The sequence below is a fragment of the Neovison vison genome, chromosome 4 (assembly GCF_020171115.1).
Source record: "Neovison vison isolate M4711 chromosome 4, ASM_NN_V1, whole genome shotgun sequence".
Classification (NCBI taxonomy): Eukaryota; Metazoa; Chordata; class Mammalia; order Carnivora; family Mustelidae; genus Neogale; species Neogale vison.
Window position 1 is genome coordinate 49093167 of NC_058094.1, and position 21318 is coordinate 49114484.

At 36.2% G+C, this 21318-nt stretch overlaps 1 protein-coding gene across 2 annotated transcripts in view; it reads right to left on the bottom strand.

Moving 5' to 3' along the window:
- Nucleotides 1-21318, bottom strand: part of WWP1 (WW domain containing E3 ubiquitin protein ligase 1) — a 112148-nt gene that overhangs the window by 44714 nt on the left and 46116 nt on the right. Inside the window, exons 6-9 of one of the 2 annotated variants that reach the window (XM_044245365.1) lie at nucleotides 14071-14208; nucleotides 13910-13973; nucleotides 10751-10935; nucleotides 962-1298 (exon numbers count right to left, since the gene is read on the bottom strand). In XM_044245365.1, the coding sequence (XP_044101300.1) occupies nucleotides 962-1298; nucleotides 10751-10935; nucleotides 13910-13973; nucleotides 14071-14208 (724 nt within the window). Of the gene's footprint in view, nucleotides 1-961; nucleotides 1299-10750; nucleotides 10936-13909; nucleotides 13977-14070; nucleotides 14209-21318 lie in introns of both variants that reach the window. The other variant, XM_044245364.1, reaches the window with a different exon arrangement.

Genomic DNA, 21318 nt, shown 5'->3' on the forward strand with positions numbered 1-21318 from the left:
AACAGAGGAAGACAAACATGCAGACCGAAGAACAAAGGCTAAAAAACCACTATTGGGCAGTAGGCAAAATAAGATGCGGCAGCAAAGAACACTGAGAAAAACAGTTCAGAAAATAAGACAGGGCCATGAACACAATGACTATGATGAGAAACAGAGGATAGTAAGATTAAGACCTCTAGCAGTGCAGTTTCCCCAGCTCCAAGATGAACCATGCTGACTGCTGAGAGCTGTGAGGGAAAGCACTGCACCCATACATCTATCACGGCACTGTCCAACTGTACTGCATCTACGGTTGTAAGTCTGAGCCACGAGAAATAAACTTTTTGAAGTCAGAGACAAAGAATGATTAAATCATATTAGTATCATCAAAGCCAAGTAAAGAGTCAAAAAAACCTGTTCAGTAAATCTAGGAGAGATGACCAAATGGAATACACACATAGAATAATTCTTTAAAGGAAATTTGGGGAAGCTAGATATTTTCAATGGGAAAATTTAAAGGCAACTAAGAATTATTAAGCAGCAATGAAAACCTGAGTTTGTAACAGAGGTAATCAGCAGAGTTAGGTGACTTTTCCCAGCACTCAGTGCTAAGTGAAAAAAAGGATGGCTATGTTGGGGCCTGGGAAGCAGACCATAAGGGAAGCTAGAGAACTGAGGTAATTATGTAGTATTATGGTCATTCTTCCCTAGAAGTAAAAATAAACCAAGAATCAGATTAAGTGTTGTCTTGCACATTAACATTAGGTTTCTTCTTTCCCCTTCATACTGCACATACTTAATAATTGTTCTCAATTTTTAAAAGTACTTAGTTTGTGGCAAGTAAATTATATCAATCAAATTCCAACTTTGATTTCGAATTACTAAATAGTGGAAAAATTTTATATACATGTTCAACAGTCATATTATTAAAAAGCTGCTATTCAAATGTAAGTCAAACTTCTAAAACATGTATTTAACATACCCTGATGGCAATGTTTCTGTGTTGGTACTTCCAGACTGCTGCCGTACAGGTTCCACACACCCATCTGGCTGTCTTAATTTGGCTGCCTCAAAAGCAGAATTATTTCCAGAATTAGAGGCAGCAAGGTCCAAAGTACTTCTTGTTTCAGATCCAAATGCTGCACTGTTAGAAAGAATACATTCATTGTTTTCTGAGGAAGTCAGTATTTCTTGAACTGGAGGATCTTCAACAGTAGTATTAGTGCAATTTGAAGACAAGGCATTTTCTTCAGATACTATTGCAGTACCCGTGGTGGAAGCATTATCGGTTGGTGCAGATGAGGATGATTCTCCATTAACTGAAAAGAGAAAAATCAGTAAGATGAACTATCAAAGAATGACAAAGCAAACAACTTAACACTTATACTTATTTGGTACCTAATTTATTCTGAGTAATGTATCAGGTACTGATGAAAATAAAATAAGACTGTATTTTTTTTTGCTCACATTTTAGAGATGAACATATAAATAATAAAAATTTAAGAATAAAGTTGACCCTGGAACAACCCAGGTTTGAACTATGTGGGTCCACGTATATGCAGATTTTTTCCAATTAATATAATACAACTGTTCATGATTTTAACGTTTTCTCTACCTTACTGTACTGTAAGAATACAGTATATAAGATATATACAAAATAAGTGTCAATTGACTGTTTATGTTACTGGTGAGGCTTGACAGTCAACAACAGACTCTTAGTAGCTAAATCTGTTGGGGGGACTCCAAAGTTATACAAACACTTTCAGTTGGCAGGGGTTAAGGGGTGGGTTGACTGGGTGATGTTGGTGCTTCAAATCCCTTGTTGCTCAAGGGTCAACTGTGTGTATACATACACTAATAGCTTTAACTTAAGGAAAAGAGAAACCAACATGAGTATAACATGTTCTTCCTGCAAATGATCAATTTTCGAAGTCTGCATGGTTTATATAAAAACTTTAAATGATCCCTTTCAATCTCCCTTTTCATATGCAAATGGAGCGAATATCAAACAGGTAGGTGATATCAAAAATGCCATGGGGGAAATACACAGCAGCATTAATTTAGTACTACAGGGGACTGCCAGAAAGATCCAGGAATTCATTCTATACTTTCTGAAGAAATGACTCAGTACTGGGATCCACTAATACAATTTTCTTAATATTCTTTTTAAATGTGATTGATGAATTTCAATTATGTATCACTACTAAAGTGAGCCAAATTAAAACTATAAAGAGAATAGATTATTGGCCAAAATGAAAGAAAATTCCACATAAAATTCTAATTGAAATGGGGGAGGAAGACCTAATTAAGAGTACTGGACTCATCAGGTAGATCTTTAAAGAAAGAGAAAGATTTAAACACTGGAAAGGAAATGTATATTAAAGGAATCAACCTATAATTACAAAATAAACAAGAGAATGAATTAAGTTCTGTCCAAATATGGGGGAGAGAATGGCTTCAGAAGGAAAAAAAAATACAACAAATAAAATATTTATAGTTACTCTTATCAAACACTGTTAGATAACACAGAGAAATGAAAAGAGAATGTGCACAGAGAGACTAAGTTCTGGTATCCTGTATATGATGCTCACTTAAGAGAATTATTTCATTTAATATTTACTCATCAACAGTACAGAAATCTCCAAAACTGGAAAAGCTTGGCAGTAGTCTCTTCAAAGCAAAATAACACTAAATGAAAAAGAGGAATAACTGAGAAAAGATAATCCAGCCCAAGAAGAGAGTCATAAACCTTTATGCATACTAAAACACAGCACACAAAACACAAACTGTTAGCAACAAAGGAAGAAAATGAAATATTAAATAGCACCCTTCAGTTGTTCATGGCAGAAACTTCTCTCCTACAATAATAATTCAACAGTAAGTGCTCTCAGCTCTTCTATTTGGACCACTACCTCCTGGTCCATCATTTTCTGCTTTTAATATCGGCAACAGCCTCTTAATTTTAGTCTGCCTGCTTTTTCTCTTGCCCAACAACAACTCATTCTCCAAATGACAGCCCAAAGAAATCATTTCCAAAACATGTAACTGATCTTTTCACTCCCCTACTTAAACGCACCAGTGAATTCCTACTACTACCAGAATTCCGAACTCTTTAACCACAACCTATAGAGACTACATTAATCTGCTCCACAGCTATCCTTGATTTCTCACAATGGCCTTCCTCCCGTTCCTTGAATAGAACGAACCCCTTCCCATTCTGAATATGTGCACTTGCAGTTCCCATGGTCTCTGAAATATCTCATGACTGGCTTCTCCTCATCATTTAGAGTTAATGCTCAACTACATCTTCAGAAAGCACTGGAGGCAGTGCTTGAGTACCTTATTTAATGCTGTTCCTAACCTGTTTAGTTCCTCTTGTTCTGAAATCATTTTATGTATTTTTTTTTCTTTTCATTAAATTCAGAGGGTGAAAACTTTATCAGACTTGTTTACTCCTGTATCCCCCAACTGTTACAAAAGGCCTGGCATATGAAAACAATAAATATTTGTTGAGTCAATAAATTAATGACAACTCATAAAGGAAGAAATGAACTGAACATATCTCCCTCAAAACTATGCAGATTAATAGTGTTAGTAGAAATGTTAAGTACATGAAGATTTAATAACACAATATATCTGACTTAAATTAGAGTTAAAATGTTTTTTACATACATATTCTATCCAAACACTAAAAATTTTTAGAAAAACTGACATGTTGAAGACCAAAAGAAAATCCTGAATTACACAATAAGGAGGACACATCCTAACTACCAATACACTAGAAACAAGTAGGATGCCTGGGTGGCTCAGTGGGTCAGGCGTCTGCTCAGCGGGAAGCCTATTTCTCCCTCTGCCTGACATTCTCCCTGCTTATGCATGCTCTCTCTCTGATAAATTAAAACAAACTAGAAATAAACAATATAAATACAACATATTAAAATGTTTACCTAAACTCTGACATAACTTGCTAAACACTTTTTAAGGGTTACCTTATTTGGTCTTCAAAGAACAATGCTGAGACAGATACCAGCTTTATTCCCATTTTACTAGTTGAGAAAACTGATACTTTTATGTCCATAAAAATGATAGTTCTCCCCCAATCCAGAATCAATTTCCTTAAACAATAAACTACTGAGTTAAAGAGGAAATAATAATGAAGTTATAAACTTTAAGGAAATTAAGGGCAATGAAAACACTTGTATCAAATGCTAGTGGACAAAGCCAAATAAGTATTCAAAGATACAAGAAAGAATGGCAATAAATGAGCTTAACAGTCAATTCCAAAGCCAGGCAGGAAAAGTGGTACAAGGAATTAAAAGAACAGTAAAACATATCAGAATTTCCAAATTTACCTGCTAAGAATCAGTTGAGACCTTGCTGAAACTATAGATCTCAGTTCCCATTCTAGACTTAAAGGATTTCTGGGGGAAGCCTCTAAGGAAGGGTCTGAGAATCTGTTATTTATTTTTTTTTTTTGGAAGATTTTATTTATGTATTTGACAGAGAGAGATCACAAGTAGGCAGAGAAGCAGGCAGAGAGAGAGGGCGAAACAGGCTCCCCACTAAGCAGAGAGCCTGATACTGGGCTCCATCCCAGGACCCTGAGCTCTCGACCCGAGCTGAAGGCAGAGGCTTTTACCCACTGAGCCACGCAGGTGACCCTGAGAATCTCTATTTTTAACAAATGCTTCAGATGATTCTTACCAGTAAATTTGGAGAAACCATTAAGTATACCTGAGTTTTATAAAGAAAACCACAGTATGAATAACATTAGGAATGCCACAAACCACTTTATATCACTAAGTCTCAAATACATAAACTACAGGGCACCTGGCTGGCTCAGTTGGTAGAGAATGCGCTTCTTGACGCCTGAGCCCCACTTTGAGTGCAAACATTGCTTTAAAAAGAAAAAAAAAAATCTTAAAAAAAAAAAAAAAAGCTAAGCTTTGAAATACATTAACTGAATCAAAAGAAAGAAAAACTGAAAAGACTCCTCATAGGGCACCTGGCTGGCTCAGTTGGTGGGGCATGTTGACTCAATCTCAGAGTTTGAGCTTGAGCCACACAGTGGGTGCAATGATTACTTAAAAATAAAATCCTTAAAAAGAAAAGAAAAAAGAAAAGGACTCATCACAATAGAAATGAAAAAGGTGATGTAACATCTAATATCACTCCACCAAAGAGCACAAGACTCACCTGAGTTTTCTAAGAAAATTCTATGAACCCTTCAATGAAGAGAACACTCCTATGTTACTTAAAATAGTACACTGGGGGGCACCTGGGTGGCTCAGTGAGTTAAAGCCTCTGCCTTTGGCTCAGGTCATGATCACAGAGTCCTTGGATCAAGCCCCACATGGGGCTCTCTGCTCAGCAGGGACTCTGCTCCCCCCTCCCCCGTCTACCTCTCTGCCTACTTGTGACCTCTCTCCTGTCAAATAAATAAAATCTTTTTTTAAAAAATAAATAAATAAGATAGTACATTAGGGAAGAAAAAGAAAAATTCAGTTTCTTAATTTATTATGGGGGAGTAATACAGCTCTAAGGCTGAGGAATAAGAGGAATCAAGAGAATTAGTAATTTTGGTTATCCATCAGAAACCCACAGTAAGCATCATATATTATGACACTAGGAGAATTTAAGACATTAGGAGAATTTCCATTAAGGTCAGAAACAAACCAAAATCAGAAACAACAAGGAGGATCATAATCACCACTTCAATACTGCTGGGAAAAATATTGGAAATAAAATGATGAAACTCATTCACAGAGGTTAAGTTTATTTAGAACACTACAAGAATCAACTGAAAACTCTTAGTACCATTTGACCGAAATATTTTAACACAATAACCCTATGCAAGTTCAACATTAAAATTACACTCAAGACCTATCTAAACAAAACCAGAAAACATTACTGTAATAAGAGACATTTTAAAACACAGAATGGATGGAGAGAGACATAATCTTCCCTGGATGGGAAGATTCAGCACTGTTTAAAAAAAAAAAAAAAAAAAAAAACTAGTAACAATTAACTCCTTAAAATGCAAATACTGGTAAGGAAGGAGAGCAAGAGGAATTCTCAATCATTGCTAGTGGGAAAACAAAAAGGTAGAGCCACTTTGGAAGACAGTTTTGCAGTTTCTTACAAAAATAACCATACTCTTATTATATAATCCAGCAGACACAGTCCTCCGTGCAGTTAAAGTAAAAAATTTATGTCCACACCATAACCTGCACATCAATATTTGTATCAGCTCTCTATATAATTGCCAAAACCTAGAAGCAACCAAGATGATAAGCAAATAAGAGTATATCCACAAAACAGAGGATTATTCAGCAGTCCCAGAAATGAGGTATCAAGCAATGAAAAGATATGAAGGAGGCTGAAGTGCGTATTGCTAAGTGAAAGAAGAATCCTAACTATGTGACATTCTGAAAAAGGCTGAACTATAGAGACATTAAAAAGATGAGTGGTTCCTAGGAGTGTAGGGAAAGGGATTAAACAGGTGGCACTAAGGGGATTTGGGGAATGGTAAAACAATTCTGTATGATACTGTACTGGTGGGTACATGACAGCCATTTCTTTTCTTTGCTTTATTTATTTTTAAAGTAGGCTCCATGCCCCAGGGTGGAGCCCAACACAGGGCATGAACTCACTACCCTGATATCAAGACTTGATGTGAAATCAAGAGTTGAGCATTTAACCCACTGAGCTACCCAAGAGCCCCAACAACATGCATTTCTTAAATGTCACAAAACCCACATAACACAAAGTGTGAGCCTTGATGTAAACTATGGGCTATAGTTCATAATAATGTATTTATACTGGTTCATTAATTATAACATATATGCCACAGTAATGCAAAATGATAATAGGGACAATTCTGAGTGGGCATATCTTTGATTGGAGAAATTACTTTTGATATGTATCTGTGGTTCTCGACTGCAGACAAATTTGTCCACCACTCCAAAGACATTTTAGCAATGTCACAGCTAGGGGAAGGAGAGGATATTACTAGTGTCTAGAGGGTACAGATCAGGAATGTGCAATACATTAGACAGCCACCCACAACACAGAATTACCTGGCCCAAGATGTCTTAAGCCCAATAGGGCTTAAGTTGAGCAACTGTGATGTGTATGTAAACAGCCAGCAAGCAGTGCCCTGCAAAATAAACATCTGTCTAGGCTAGCTGCGAAATAAATACCTGTCAACAAATGATGAAAGGATGAGTGAAAGGACAAACTACCAGAAAGGCAAAAAGGAAAGGGAAGACAGAGAGAGAAAACAGAGGGAGGGAAGTCAGGATCATAGACTCTTTGCTCATGAAAGAATGTGGAAAATTTTATGTAAGCTAGTATTTAAAAATGTGTGACAGGTAGAACAGAAGTTCATGCAAAGCATTTCCTTCTCTACAGATATAAGACCATACCAACTGACTTGAGTGGTTTGGGTTTTTTTTTTTTTTAAGTTTTTGTACATTTTTTAAAAAAGATTTTATTTGTTTATTTAGTGAGAGAGAGAGAGAGTACTGGGGAGCGGGGGCAGAGGGAGAGGGACACCCAAGCAGACCACAGGCTAAGTGCAGACAAGGGCTAGATTCTAGGACCCTGAGACCACCACCAGAGCAGAAATCAAGAGTCGAATGTTCAACCGACTGAATGAGTCACCCAAGTGCCACCCACTAACTTGGTTTCTTAATGAATGCATCCCAATCCTTACTTTCAGCTGTTATGACATTATGTTTACAAGACTTATCACCCTACTTTCCCGTTTAATCCTTGAGAAGCTTCCCTTGTCTTTTATGATAGGCCCCTCTCAAAGCACCATGCATCTGTCCTTACTACAACTGTTCGAGTGAAGTAGAAAAAGGCAGAAATGCTGGAGTACTTGAGTTCATTTTTAGTCCCTTTTAAAAGTGTGACAAAGAACTGCTTCTATATATGAACCTTACGTTTCTTTAAAGTCAATTCACGCAAATGTTCGAGGGGGCCTTTAGTGATGGTGTGGTTCTTTATCTTGACTGCAGTGGCAGCTCCATGAAGCCAGACATGATAAACTGCACAAAACTAAAGGCACACACAATGCAAATATAACTGGTGAAATGCAGATTTTGTCAATGCCAATTTCCTGATTTTAATACTGTATTATAGTTATATACTATATGTTAACATTGGGGGAGGCTGGTGAAAGAAACATGGGACCTGCCTGTACATTTTTGGGAAACTTTCTGTAATTATCCCAAAAGCTATAAACAAAAGTTTAACAAACATGAAATCAGTTAGTTCTGCCTGAAACTTACCATACTGAGCACTAATCTATTTTATTAATAAGAGAATAATTATGTATTAGGATAAGTCATTTTGCACTAGAAGTTTTGGGACAGTGGGAAGTTGAGAAGAAAACTATTTTTCTTAAGTACCTACCACCATTCAAAGACTATGGTAGATATTTTAGAATATCTCATTTGCCATTTGAAAAAAATCCTACCAGGTAGTTAATTATTACCTTCTTTTTATAAATGGAAGAGCTAAATTTTGATATGAAATTTGTCCAAGATCACACAGATAACACATTAAATGATAGACCTGGGATATGAACAAAGTCCTATTAGAAGGAGAATCTAATCTCTTCAATCATGACTGTTTCCTTTCCTAGCTTAAAATAACTAATATTTACAGCAATAAAACTTACAAATGGACCCTATTAATCAAAACCCAAATGAACAGGAGGGAGGAAAAAAAATCCCCCCCAAAAGTCCTCTTGTATAATACCATCTCCGGTAAAATGAAATTATTTGTCTTAAAATTCCTTAGCACAGGCCCACAATCCCTTATCTGAAAACCCTGGGGCTGAGTGTATTCCAGAATCTGAAAGTTTTCAGAATTTAGAAAATTAATATGGCACATTTGTTCTATATTACATTACTATGTGAGCAGATTTTGGGGACTATACATTGTCATCACACTGTAATATTTCTGTGGCAAAATAGAGAGATACACCACGCATGATAAACTATGAATACCTTCAAAACATTTCTACTCATATTGCCATCAAAGGAGTTTACCAAAACATCCTTTTGGTTTTAAAGATTTTAGAACTTCGAACTGTAACTAAGGGATTAAAACATGTAACATGTTATACACAGAACATGCACACTCCTACTCCATACCCACACTCCAACATGAAAACTGATTTTAAAGTTCTTGATTAAAAAAGGAATACAATTTTTGCACTGATGTCTTAAAGACTACTACCCCATTCCTTGAGAAGTACCTGAAATCATCCTCCTAAGAGATGACTGATCACACAAAACACACTGGCAGAATGGTTGCTACCAACAGAGGAGGTTCCGGAAGTCTTTGTAGACTGGCCAATAGAATGACAGATGGGATTGTTTTGTCAGATGCCACCAACAATTATCAGAGGAGGTGAAAACACAATCACTAAGTTGGATAAGGGAATATTATTTGAAGCCTATCACAGTATGAAAGATGAAAGTACAACTTTGCGACACTATAAGAATCACACACATTAAAGTGAAGCAGAGGGCAGAGAGCTTAGAGAGCTCTTCTACTCCCTACTGTTACCTCTCTATGCCTCAATTCCTCCTGGGAGAAAGGGAAAGACTTTAGTATCTATTTCAATTATTATGGTGAGCATTAAGTCAGTAAATAGACATAGAGTGTTTAGAACATATATATCACAAATATTAGAGATCATGATTGTCCTGGGTTTCCTTGCATTTAATGTGAATGTTGTGGCAATTACTTAAAATGGAGCCTTCAACTTTAGTTCCTTTGTGTCTTAACTTCACCTTGAAATTTCAGGCAAGGATAAGTAAGAGAAGAATGGGCCTACAATTACCTGACAAGCCATGGAATGAATACATACACACACACACACACACACACACACACACACACACACACGAATGATCCTTACTTATATCTCTGGGGAAATATAAATATCCCCAGCTTCTAATATTATAGCAATGGGGGGCGGGGGGAGCCTCAGTAAGTATTCCCTCCTTTTGCATCAGCATCTGAATATACCCAAACACTAAACTATGCAACTAACCAGTGGTCAATAGATATTTTCACCAATCTTCTCAAATAGCTAAATATTTTAGGAAGAAAAGCTAACTTACCAAATTCCACAGAGTTTAAATGGAGGATGATGACAAGAATGAAACATAGTGGTCATACAAGCCTTTCTGAAATGAGCATTCATCATTCTTATATATCAGGAGTGAACTTGTAAGTAAGTAACTTTATCTAATTACTTCCAGAAATATCTGTGGTATAAGCCCAAGAATCTAATTATAAGTGCATGCTTAATGAAATGTACTACTACTTCTAAACTGAGTATGTATTTGGAATACCCTCCTAAATAATCTGGAAAAATTCAAATTATTCGAAAATATTTCGGGTATTATGATCTTTAAATTCCTAGCATCGACTTAAAGATTAAGAAAGAATATACAGTAGGAAGTGTAGGCACAGGTTCATAAAGTTTAATTTAGTTTTCATTTAAGAAACACATCATATGAGAGTCTGGGTGGCTCAGCCTCTGGATGTCTGCCTTTGGCTCGTGTCATGGTCCCAGGGTCCTGGGACTGATCAGGCTCCCTGATCAGTGGGAAGCCTGCTTCTCTCTCTCCCACTCCCCCTGCTTGTGTTCTCTCTCTCACTGTCTCTCTCTCTGTCAAATAAATAAAATCTTAAAAAACAAAAACAAAAACAAAAACAATGAATCATAAATCACCATGCTTACCAGTGTCATTGGCAGGCTCAGATGTGAGTGGTTTTGGAGCTGGTGTGGTTTTGGGTCTGGCAGCAACCTGAGACGGAGATGAAGGTGTGCTGTCTCCATTAACTACATATGAACAGCATGAGTTTTGAACTAGACTGCTTGTGGGTGCATGATTATCTGTTCCATTAGTACCTTCAACAGCCAACCTTTAAAAAAAAAAAAAAAAAGAGGCTTTCTTTAACAAGTAAAATTAAATAACTTTCCATCAGAATTGTCATTAAGATTTACCAAATTCTTAATATTCAAACAAAGTGAAAGGTAACAAGAGTAATGAACAAATGATATAGCATGCTTTTATTACATTAAAGTTTACATTACTTTCAGTTCCAAGTGTATCCACAGTGGCAGGTTAACTGTACACTCAGATACACAAATATACTAAATCAAAATGAATTCAGTCCCTCACAGTAAAGACCAAGTCATACATTTTAAATATTTAAGTCTAAGATTAATCTTTTTTTTAAAATGCTCTGAAAGTATTTTCAAAAAGCTTATGGAACTTTAAAAAATCCATTCCAACCTATTGTAATTTTATAGAATCCTGGAAAATAAACTGAAAGGTCTTCAAATATTGATTAAAAATTACAATGTACTGGCACTAAAATAATGAGCACATGAGAATCAGAAAAGCTAAATATTATATTGCAGAATTAAAAGAATCTATAGTACTATATGAACTGCAAATAAATAAATAAATCTCCAATTACAAAATCGAACATTTTAAATCTTATTGGCAGTGGACAGAGAGTTGGGCAGTATCACATAAGTTAACCATTTCTCCAAATACACAGGCTACCCTATATGCACCCCCTCCACAAAGCAACCTTAATGTTTTTTTAAAAGACATAAATCAGGAACACCTGGGTGGCTCGGTTGGCTGAATGTCTGCCTTCAGCTCAGGTCATGGTTCTGAGGGCCTAGGATCAAGCCGCCCTGCACTGGGCTCCCTGCTCTATGGGGAGCCTGCTTTTACCTTTCTCTCTGCCTGCACTTGTGCTCTATCAAATAAAATTTTTAAATAAATAAAAAATCAGATCAGATCAGATCATGTCCGTAAGCCCTGCCTATCTATCTCAAATCTATTTCTCTCCAAAGTTCCCTCTTGCTCACCTTGCAACAGATAGACTATGTATCAATTTTAATGACTATGAAAACATGCTATAAAGTTTTCAAATATTTATGAAAAATTATTATACATAGGCAGTAATATTATAATGATTACAGGATAAACAAAAAAAGGTTAAATATTATATTGTAGAGCTGGAAGAATTTGTACAGCATAAATTAACTAAAAATAAACCCAAGGTCTTTGCACTTGCTATGCCCTCTACCTAGAATAATGCTCTTCTGTCAGAACTCTGCATGGATAGTACATTTTTGGCTTTTTAATTGTAACTCAAATGACATTTCTTTAGAGACAATTCCCCCGACATCTCTCTTTAAAATAGGCTCCCTTCCATTCCTGTCACCTTGTCCTATTTCAAAGACTTCACGGTTCTTATCACTATCTCCAATTAGTTAATTTATTTCTTCACTTGTTTACTATCTACTTTATCCCACCAGAATGCAATTTCACAGGAACAGGGCCAGTACAAATATATGAAAAGTATCTGATGAAAAATTAACAAATGAATAAATGCCACTCTCCCTTCCTTTGTCACTTATATATCTGGAAAGGGAGGTCTTCAGGAAGTTTGGACAGGTGAAGTCTGAAGGAAGCTCCCAAGGGATTCCTATGATTTGCACAGCCCTCCCCGCCACTCAGCAAGAATCAGTGATCCAGGAGTCTAAAAGAACGCATGTGAAGTTCTCCTGGTGCTGTAGATCTAATCTTTCCTTCAAAATGTCTTACTATATGCAGTAAACAACATTAGGTTTCAGACCGGTGATGATTCAAGCTCCTTTACCCATCTAAAATTGTATTTCAAAAATTATAAAAACAGATGTAATTATAGATAAACACAAAAAAATTATTTTAATCTAGCTAATTTTCCACCCTTTTAGTTCTTAATTTTCTCGTATGCTAAGTAAATATATTTATTTAAGCCAAGTATATTTTCAGAAGATACATTCATCTATTCAAGTACTCTATAAGAAATTTAGGGATAATGATGTTAGTAATTCTGTGTATTAATAGAAGCAACACTTTGTCATACAAAAGTATTTTTTTTTCAAGTATTTCTTTTTTTTGAAGATTTTATTTGAGAGAGAGAGAGAACACAAGCCAGGGGAGAGGGAGAAGCAGGCTCCCCACTGAGGAGGGAGCCCAATGCGTGTTAGATCCCAGGATCCTGGGATCACGACCTGAGTCAAAGGCAGATGCTTAACTGACTGAGCCACCCAGGCATCTCCAGAAAGTTTTTTATTTACTGTCATCAAATGTGAATGCAAGGGAGTTTCTGAGATGGCAGGGTGCGTTCTGAGGAAAAACTGTAATCTGTGGAGCATGTATCTTATAGTGATCTGCAGGAAGCTGCCAGTTGAGACAGCAAAAAGATATCCATTTTCCACATTATCTGAGTCTATCTATTTACTGATAAAAATATGCCTAAATATAGATTTTAAGAAGCCATTACCAATAAAAAAGAATGAAGGACTGATACATACTATAACATGGATGAACCTTATGCTAATTAAGAACAGCCAGTAAGAGAAGGCAAAATACTGTATGAATCTATTCTTAAGAAATGGCCAGAATAGTCAAAGCCACTTGGGACAGAAAATAGATTAGTGGTGCCAGGAGACGAGAGGAGAGAGGAACGAGGAGAGATAGCACATGAGTACAGTCTCTTTTTGAGGGTGATGAGAATTTCTGAAATTAGATAGTGGTGATGTACCAAAATCTACTGAAGTATATTTTTAAAAGGGTAAACCTTTTGGTGTATGTATTATATCTCAATGAAGTTCTTCTTTCTTTAAAAACTACTTTAAAAAAAAAAAACTACTTTAAAAACTACTGTCATTTCTTTAAAAAATTTTACAACAATTTAAACAAATGACAAGTTTAGACAGAATTTTTAAATTCTATGGCAAACTTTAAACTAAGGTTAAAATGTAAAACTTTATAGTATGGAAAATGTTACATTACCTTGCCACAAATACTAAAATAAAATATTCTACCTGGAGGTTGATCTTGTTGAAGGGTCTCCATTTTCATGTAAGGCATCACCATTTTGCTGTATTTCTACTGAACAACAAGAAAGCAAGCAAGCAGGTTTTTATATATGTCTTGCTGGGGTTTTTTCCTCTTCAAATTTTAAGAACACATAAAATTATCTTACTGGTTGGAGATGAGCTGCAGTTTGTTAGACTTTCTTGCTCAATCACCAGTCCATCGAGCACAACTGTTAATTCACCAGTTTGCACTATGCCATTCTTGTTTTCCAAAGAAAGTTTTAATTGTTCTTTCACACTTTCCACTAGGGGGAAAAAAAAATCTTAAGTTAAAAGCTTTTGCCACATACAAAATGATATGTTAGAAATCAAAACTACACATCAAGAATTACTCTAGTTCAGTACTTGATGACTACATGTGGGAAGAATTACTCCACTTTTATCTGTAGACCCTTCTATATGGTATCAGGCTCACTCCCTTTCACACCAAGTTGAAAAACTCCTTGTCCCTCACCCATGCTCTCAATGTCATCTTTAATTGCTCCTCTACACTGTATAAAGCACAGAGAACATATAAATATATGCAGATAATGCACACAACAATTATCTAAACTTACTCTTCAGTCCATAAGACTTGTGGTTAAGACAAAATTTCTGCATGGAAGTCGGGCAGTCTGGTTACTGATTCTAGCCCTGAAACTTTGAGTGAGTAGTCAAACTAAAAAAAAGCCTCAGTTCCAGTCATTATAAAATGGAGATAATAAAGGCATCAAACTAAAAAGGACTGTCAAAAGGCCTAAATGCAAAACCACACAAAGTTCTTCAACCACACCTGATACATGTTAAGCACCCAATAAATTATAAAATACTATGACAATAGTTTATTTTTTTTTTTTTTCATATAAGACCAAATATTTCCTTCCTGTTTTAGGATTCCTAGCTCTTACTTAAACTCAAGGTCATTTTCCTTTGACTTCTATTCCACAGAAATATAAGTTTTTACTGATCCCTTTACTATTCAAAATGAAGCCAATTACTTCAGTCTGGTATGTATTTTTTTCTTTTTTTTCAGTCTGATATTTACTGGCTCTGTCTGCAGCTTCTTGAACCATGGAACATAGTTCTTCTTAGATTATGCCCTTAACTTTGTTCTTTCCTGTATTGAACAAATTTGAGTCCCCCCCACATTGATCAAAATGTCCAGCATAAGCATACTAATTATCCAAATACAGAAAAGAAAAAAAAAAAATCTGGAACCACTATAATCACTGGACAGAAATTCTTTGCAAAAAATTTAAGAACCATATAATAAAAGAAGACCTTTTAGATTACCTACCTCAAACTTTATACCATCATAAACCTCATTTCCACTGCACATCACAAAAATAATAATAAAGGCGATTAGAGACTAGACAAAATACAAAAGTGTGGGGAAAAAAAACTACAAAAGCATGAATTTCATCTTTACCTAGACTCTAATAATCTGTATCTGAAGAAAACTACTCTGACCACCATTCTATTTCATTTTTGTCATCACTTTTATTTAAAGTATCTGGAATGTGGAGATTTAGTTCTTGTTCCTAAAATATTAAGTTTGAGTAGATCCTTAAAGAATACCCTTTCCAAAATCCCTTTAGCATCCGTCTCTTGGTGGTAAATTCTCTCTTATCTTAATCTGAATCTCATCTTTAAAAGATATGTTGAGCACACTATTTTATACTGATGATAATCTCTCACTTTTTGAGGAAATTTTTACCACTATCATCTTCTTTTACTGCTAATTCTGTAATTCTAATTTATAAATCCATCCAAATCATCTCTTTCTCTAAAGCTGTTTTTTGTCTTTAGGGTCATGCATTTCACTTGCTGAAATCATGACTTTCTCTTTATCATTTTGCTTTGGATATAATGGACTGAAGAATTTATTTTTCCCTGCTATTCAAATATAGTCATTAACTCGTAAAATACCTCCTCTACTCCATCCTCTATTGTAGGGCTTAGCAAACTGGCTGCAGGCCAAATCTGACCACCTACCTATGTTTGTGAATAGTTTTATTTGAACACAGTCACGTTCATTCATTTACATATCTTCTACGCCTGCTTTCCCACTACAATGGAAGAGCTGAGTATGTACAAAGAGCCTGTATTACCTGCAAGGCTTAAATACTTACTATCTTAGCCATTTAAAGAAAGTATTTGCCAACCCCTGCTTATAATGGCTTCTTCTTAAAATTTATAATCTTTGGTGGTGGGTTCATTCTCTGGTATTAGACTAACAGTAATATTTGGGCTTTAGTACTGTCAGGGTCTGTTTCTAATTCTGTCAGTGGTTTGAGGGCACCCCCAAGGGTCTAGACTACAGAAGTCCAAGCTCAGCTCTCCTATCTGATTAGCCAAAAGCTCAGTATCCTGAAAACTGCTATCAGCATTTCCAGTCTGTAAGATTTTCCTTGCCTTTATTTATTAATTATTATTTTTTGGGGGGGCGGGGGGAGAAGAGGGCTTTGAAGAACACTTTGTCTCTTTGTAAAAATCGTTAATGCCACAAAAATTTGTTCTATCCGGGATGTATTTGCTCTGCAGCAGGAGGCTGTTTACAGAACCTAGGCTTTCACAATTCTAACAACTGGATATATTCACAATTCTGGAATAATGGGATATAACATTTCTGAGTCATAAAATTGGGAGGACTATCACATAAATAATTCCCATCTACACGTGCATGTATGTATGTTGGCAGGGGGAGTAAGAGTATTATTCTAACATACAAACAAACCAATTCAGACATACTCATCTATTCAATATATAAATGCCCAATGTGTACCAGATACTATAATGAAAAAGCAGGATAAACACTGACCAGCCTAAAGTAAACCTCCATACCATTACTCCACTTAATTCTTTTAATAGATGTATCACCAGAATTTTGGGGGAGGTGGAGAGGACCTGACCTCCCCAACTATACTGAAGTCTCTGAAAGAGCAGAAACTGTGTCCATCTAATTTAGTGATTTATCCTCAGTACCTGACAGAGGTAGGTGCTTAATAAATGGTTTGTTAGGTTTTTTTTTAAGATTTTATTTATTTATTTGACAGAAGGAGATCACAAGTAAGCAGACAAACAGGCAGAGAGAGAGGAGGAAGCAGGCGCCCCAATTATACCTTTTTTAAGGTAGTCAGATTATAGATTAAAAATTGTAAAATTGTAAGTTTCCTGAGGACAGTCCTTTCTTAATAATTTTTTAGAACTTTGGGCACCCGCGTGGCTCAGTGGGTTAAAGCCTCTGCCTTTGGCTCAGGTCATGATCCCAGAGTCTTGGGATCCAGCCCTGCCTCGGCCTCTCACATATTTAGATTTAACTCAGTCATATTCTGAAGCTATTTTTAAAAACTGCTATTATCTATTACTAAGTAAAAAATTATCCTTAAGTTTAGTCACTAAAAATAACAACAATCATTTATTACGGCTCAGTTTCTGAAAGCTAGAATTTTGAGAGGGGATAGAAAATCTGCTTAAATGATGGCTCATACACATAGCTAACAAGCTGAGTGCTGAGAGCTGAGAAGAGAACTCAGCTCCTCTCCATTTAGGTGTTTCTATACGGCTTCTTGGATCTTCACAATGGTAATTTCTAGGTACATAATCCAAGAGACCAAGGCAAATACTGGAATGTCTTTTATGACCAAGCATAGGAGGTCCTTTACCATTACTTTTTGTTGTTGTTTATTTTTTTAGATTTTATTTATTAATTTGACAGACGCAATCTCAAGTAGGCAGAGGGGGCAGGCAGAGAGACCGGCAGAGAGAGAGGGGAGAAAGCAGGCTCCCTGCCGAGCAGAGAGCCGGATGTGGGGCTCGATCCCAGGACCCTGGGATCATGACCCCAGCCAAAGGCAGAGGCTTTAACCCACTGAGCCACCCAGGAGCCCCGGTCCTATACCAGGCAATGAGACAGCTATGCACAGCTGGAAGCTTCAAACTGCTCACTCCCTCTGACCTAGCCATTTCAATCCTAAAAATCTTTCTAAAGAATAGAAATGCATTTATATCACTGGGCATGAGAATATTGTTTGTTCAAAAGCTTGGTTTTAACATATTTTAGTCTGTGCTGGTACGAAGTGAATTTAAAAAAAGAACTCGTGACTTAGCAAACTAAACAAATTAGTATTACCTAAGTAAGACGAAAGCAAATTTTTAAATAAAATTAAATTTGACTTATGCTCTGTCCTCTGTCATAAATGACACATTTTTCTGCTGTGTCTCCCTACCATTCAATGTTTAGGGGTAATTTTCAAATTATCTGATTACTGTAAATCACTTGGGACATAATTCAATTAAAAGTGAACTTAATAGGGGGGGTGGGAGGTTGGGGTACCAGGTGGTGGGTATTATAGAGGGCACGGCTTGCATGGAGCACTGGTTGTGGTGAAAAAATAATGAATACTGTTTTTCTGAAAATAAATAAATTGGAAAAAAAAAAGTGAACTTAATGGATTTTGAAATGCTTTCCTCAACAAAAGCTAAGTTCTTGGTTCTACTAAGACCATAAACAAACAAACGAAAACTAACACAGTGTAGTCCCCAGGATTTGAGTGGCAGCTATCTGACTCCTCCCTCAGGTGTTTAAAGTGGCTCCATCAGACTCAAAATTGAAATATAGGACCAAGTTCTATACACACTCTGATTTGGATATTAGCTATGCTGCTCTTACATTTTTCACCCACGAATGGTGACAAAGATTCTCTCCTTAAGCAAACTCCAATCAGACTCCTCGGAGTCCTCTTCTTGAGTGGGCCTCAACCTTGGCCTATAAAAACTGCAAATGCTCAGCACAAATGATCTTATCCATCATTTCTCCCCACATTAAAAAACCTGAACACACACTAACAGAGCTGTAACAACGCAAGGATGATTGTAGCCCCACTTATACTGCCTACCTGAGAAAATTCAGGGCTGTTAAAAAAAATTTCATGTTTGTTCCAGTCTACACCTGTGAGAGGACTCGGACACCCCAACCTTAGAGCATTTACTAAAAAGGGCTTACAATGGTGAATTCTTCCACTCTCCTTTTGTGATCTACAGCTCATCCACTGAACAACGCAGGGTTCAGGGGAACTGACTCCTGGTGCAGTTGAAAATCCCCCTTTAACTTTTGACTCCCCCCAAATTTAATTATTAAAAGCCTACAGGTAACCAGATGCCTTACTGATAACAGAAACAGTCAGTGAACATATATTTAAAATGCTATATATGTATTATATACTGTATTCTTACAATAAATTAAGCCAGAGAAAAGAAAAATATAACTAAGAAAACCGTAAAGAAGAGAAAATGTGTTTATGGTACTGTAATGTAAAAAATCCAAAAATATAAGGGAACCCGTACCATCCAAACCTGTGTTGTTCAAGGGGCAATTGTAATGTTATCCTCTGTAACTTGGGAGTGTCTTTGTCCACGATGTGAAAGCCACTCCTCGGGAATGTAATCATCAGGAAGGCTAAGGCTTAGGACTCACTGTCTATGTGGGAGAAGAGAATTCCAACCAGCAGAAAAAAAAACTGGCCTATCACATTTATACCAATAAACCCTTCATCATTTTTTACTTCTCTGACTCTACTTAGCTTCCACCCATACCCTGCCACTTCCTCATTGTCCCTTTGAAATCCCAGTTACCGTTACTGCTATACAAATACAAATTTAGTTCAGTTCAAGCTGGACCGTCTTCCTTATTGCAACAGTGTATTACTGATTAAAATCTGTCCTTATCATTTTAACTAGTATCAGGCTTTACCTTTAATAATGGAGGGATTCTTCCTTCACAGTTTAGGAAATAGTGGGATTAAGAGAAAGAAATGTATCTCAGATATCAGTATCCACGGCTGATGACATACCACATACCTCTGCATAGCCAATTAGAAAACTTCTATAATTTAGAATGGCATCCGCATGATCTAAAAACATAACTAAAGGTTGGAGTGCAAATGAGGGCTTAAACCTACATAACTTCTCAGACAATGTATCAGAGGACTGCATAAGCAAAAACTCTGGTCATTATCCAACCAGGTTATGACAAGAAAAAAAATATGAAGGTTCAGGCTTGCCCGGATTTAAATGTGAAGAAATGAAAGAACTTCCCTAGTAAGCTCCTACTGGGTATTTCTGGGGAAAATATAAGATGATTTTAGGTTGGTTTAGTTGTGGGTTTTAAGGCTTTAACAACTTAAAACAACCATGAAGGCCAAAGAAGTATCTTCAAAACTGGGAGATATATCTATTCAAATCAATTAAGCCTCTACTCTCACCTCAAATTTATCAGGAGAAGGGATAGAAAAACATGAATTTGTGAGAAGAAAATGTCAGGGCTTTAAGTACAGAAGAAATTAGGCCATAAATTTGAAGAGGGACAATGTCTAAGTGCCAAACCAAGAGGCTAAATCAAAGGCACCCAAGAATTTTATCAATTATGAATGCATTTTTAAATTCTACAAGGCTACCTAGAACTACACTAACTTTCTTTTATTCTAATTAAAATTAAAAGCTAAGGTTCAGAAAACCAGTGTTCTAGTCAAAACTTCTGTTCTTGAGCAAGCCACTTACATTAAAAGTTACTTAATAAATGAGTCACTCGGATTAATGCCCAAAGGGTTCTTTTACCTTTAAAGCACTATGATTCACAAGCTTTAAATTTACTTACCTTCTGTTATAGACTGAGTTATGTTCTGCTACCCACCCCCCCACAATTCATATGTTTAAGTCCTAACCCCTGGTACCTCAAGAGGTGACTCAATTTGGAAATAGCATCTTTGAAAAGGTAATTAAAATGAGGTGCCTCTTCCAATAATGACTGGTGTCCTTTTACAAGGAAGAAATTCTGATATAGACACATGCACAGAGGGAAGGAAATGTGAAGATATAAGAAGATGGCCATCTATAACCCAAAAGAGAGAAGTCCTCTGAAGATACCAACACTGCTGACATCTTGATTTCAACCTTCTAATGGCCAGAATTGTGAGAAGGTACACTTGTTATTTAAGACACGCAGTCTTTGGTGTTTGGGTATGACAGCTCAGGCAAACTAATATACCTTTCAATAATTAAAAAAAAAAAAAAAAAAAAGATGGACTGTCAGGGGTATATAGGATGCTACTACTAGCATTTCTGAAACCATCAATTTCAGACATGTATGAATGTTTACAAAATTTTTTTTTTCCTCTGAGCATATTCTGCTCAATTAAATTCTAAGAAATAACTTCAAGTTAATACAATTTACAAAAGTTTCCTTTTAAAGAATACTGACATTCTGACCTTCCTACAAAATTACTTTGGCAGATAAATATCATAATCTTTGTAAGGAAGATAATTTTGCGAAGAATACCACTGAATGATAAGGGAAATGCACATAATATTAAGAGAGC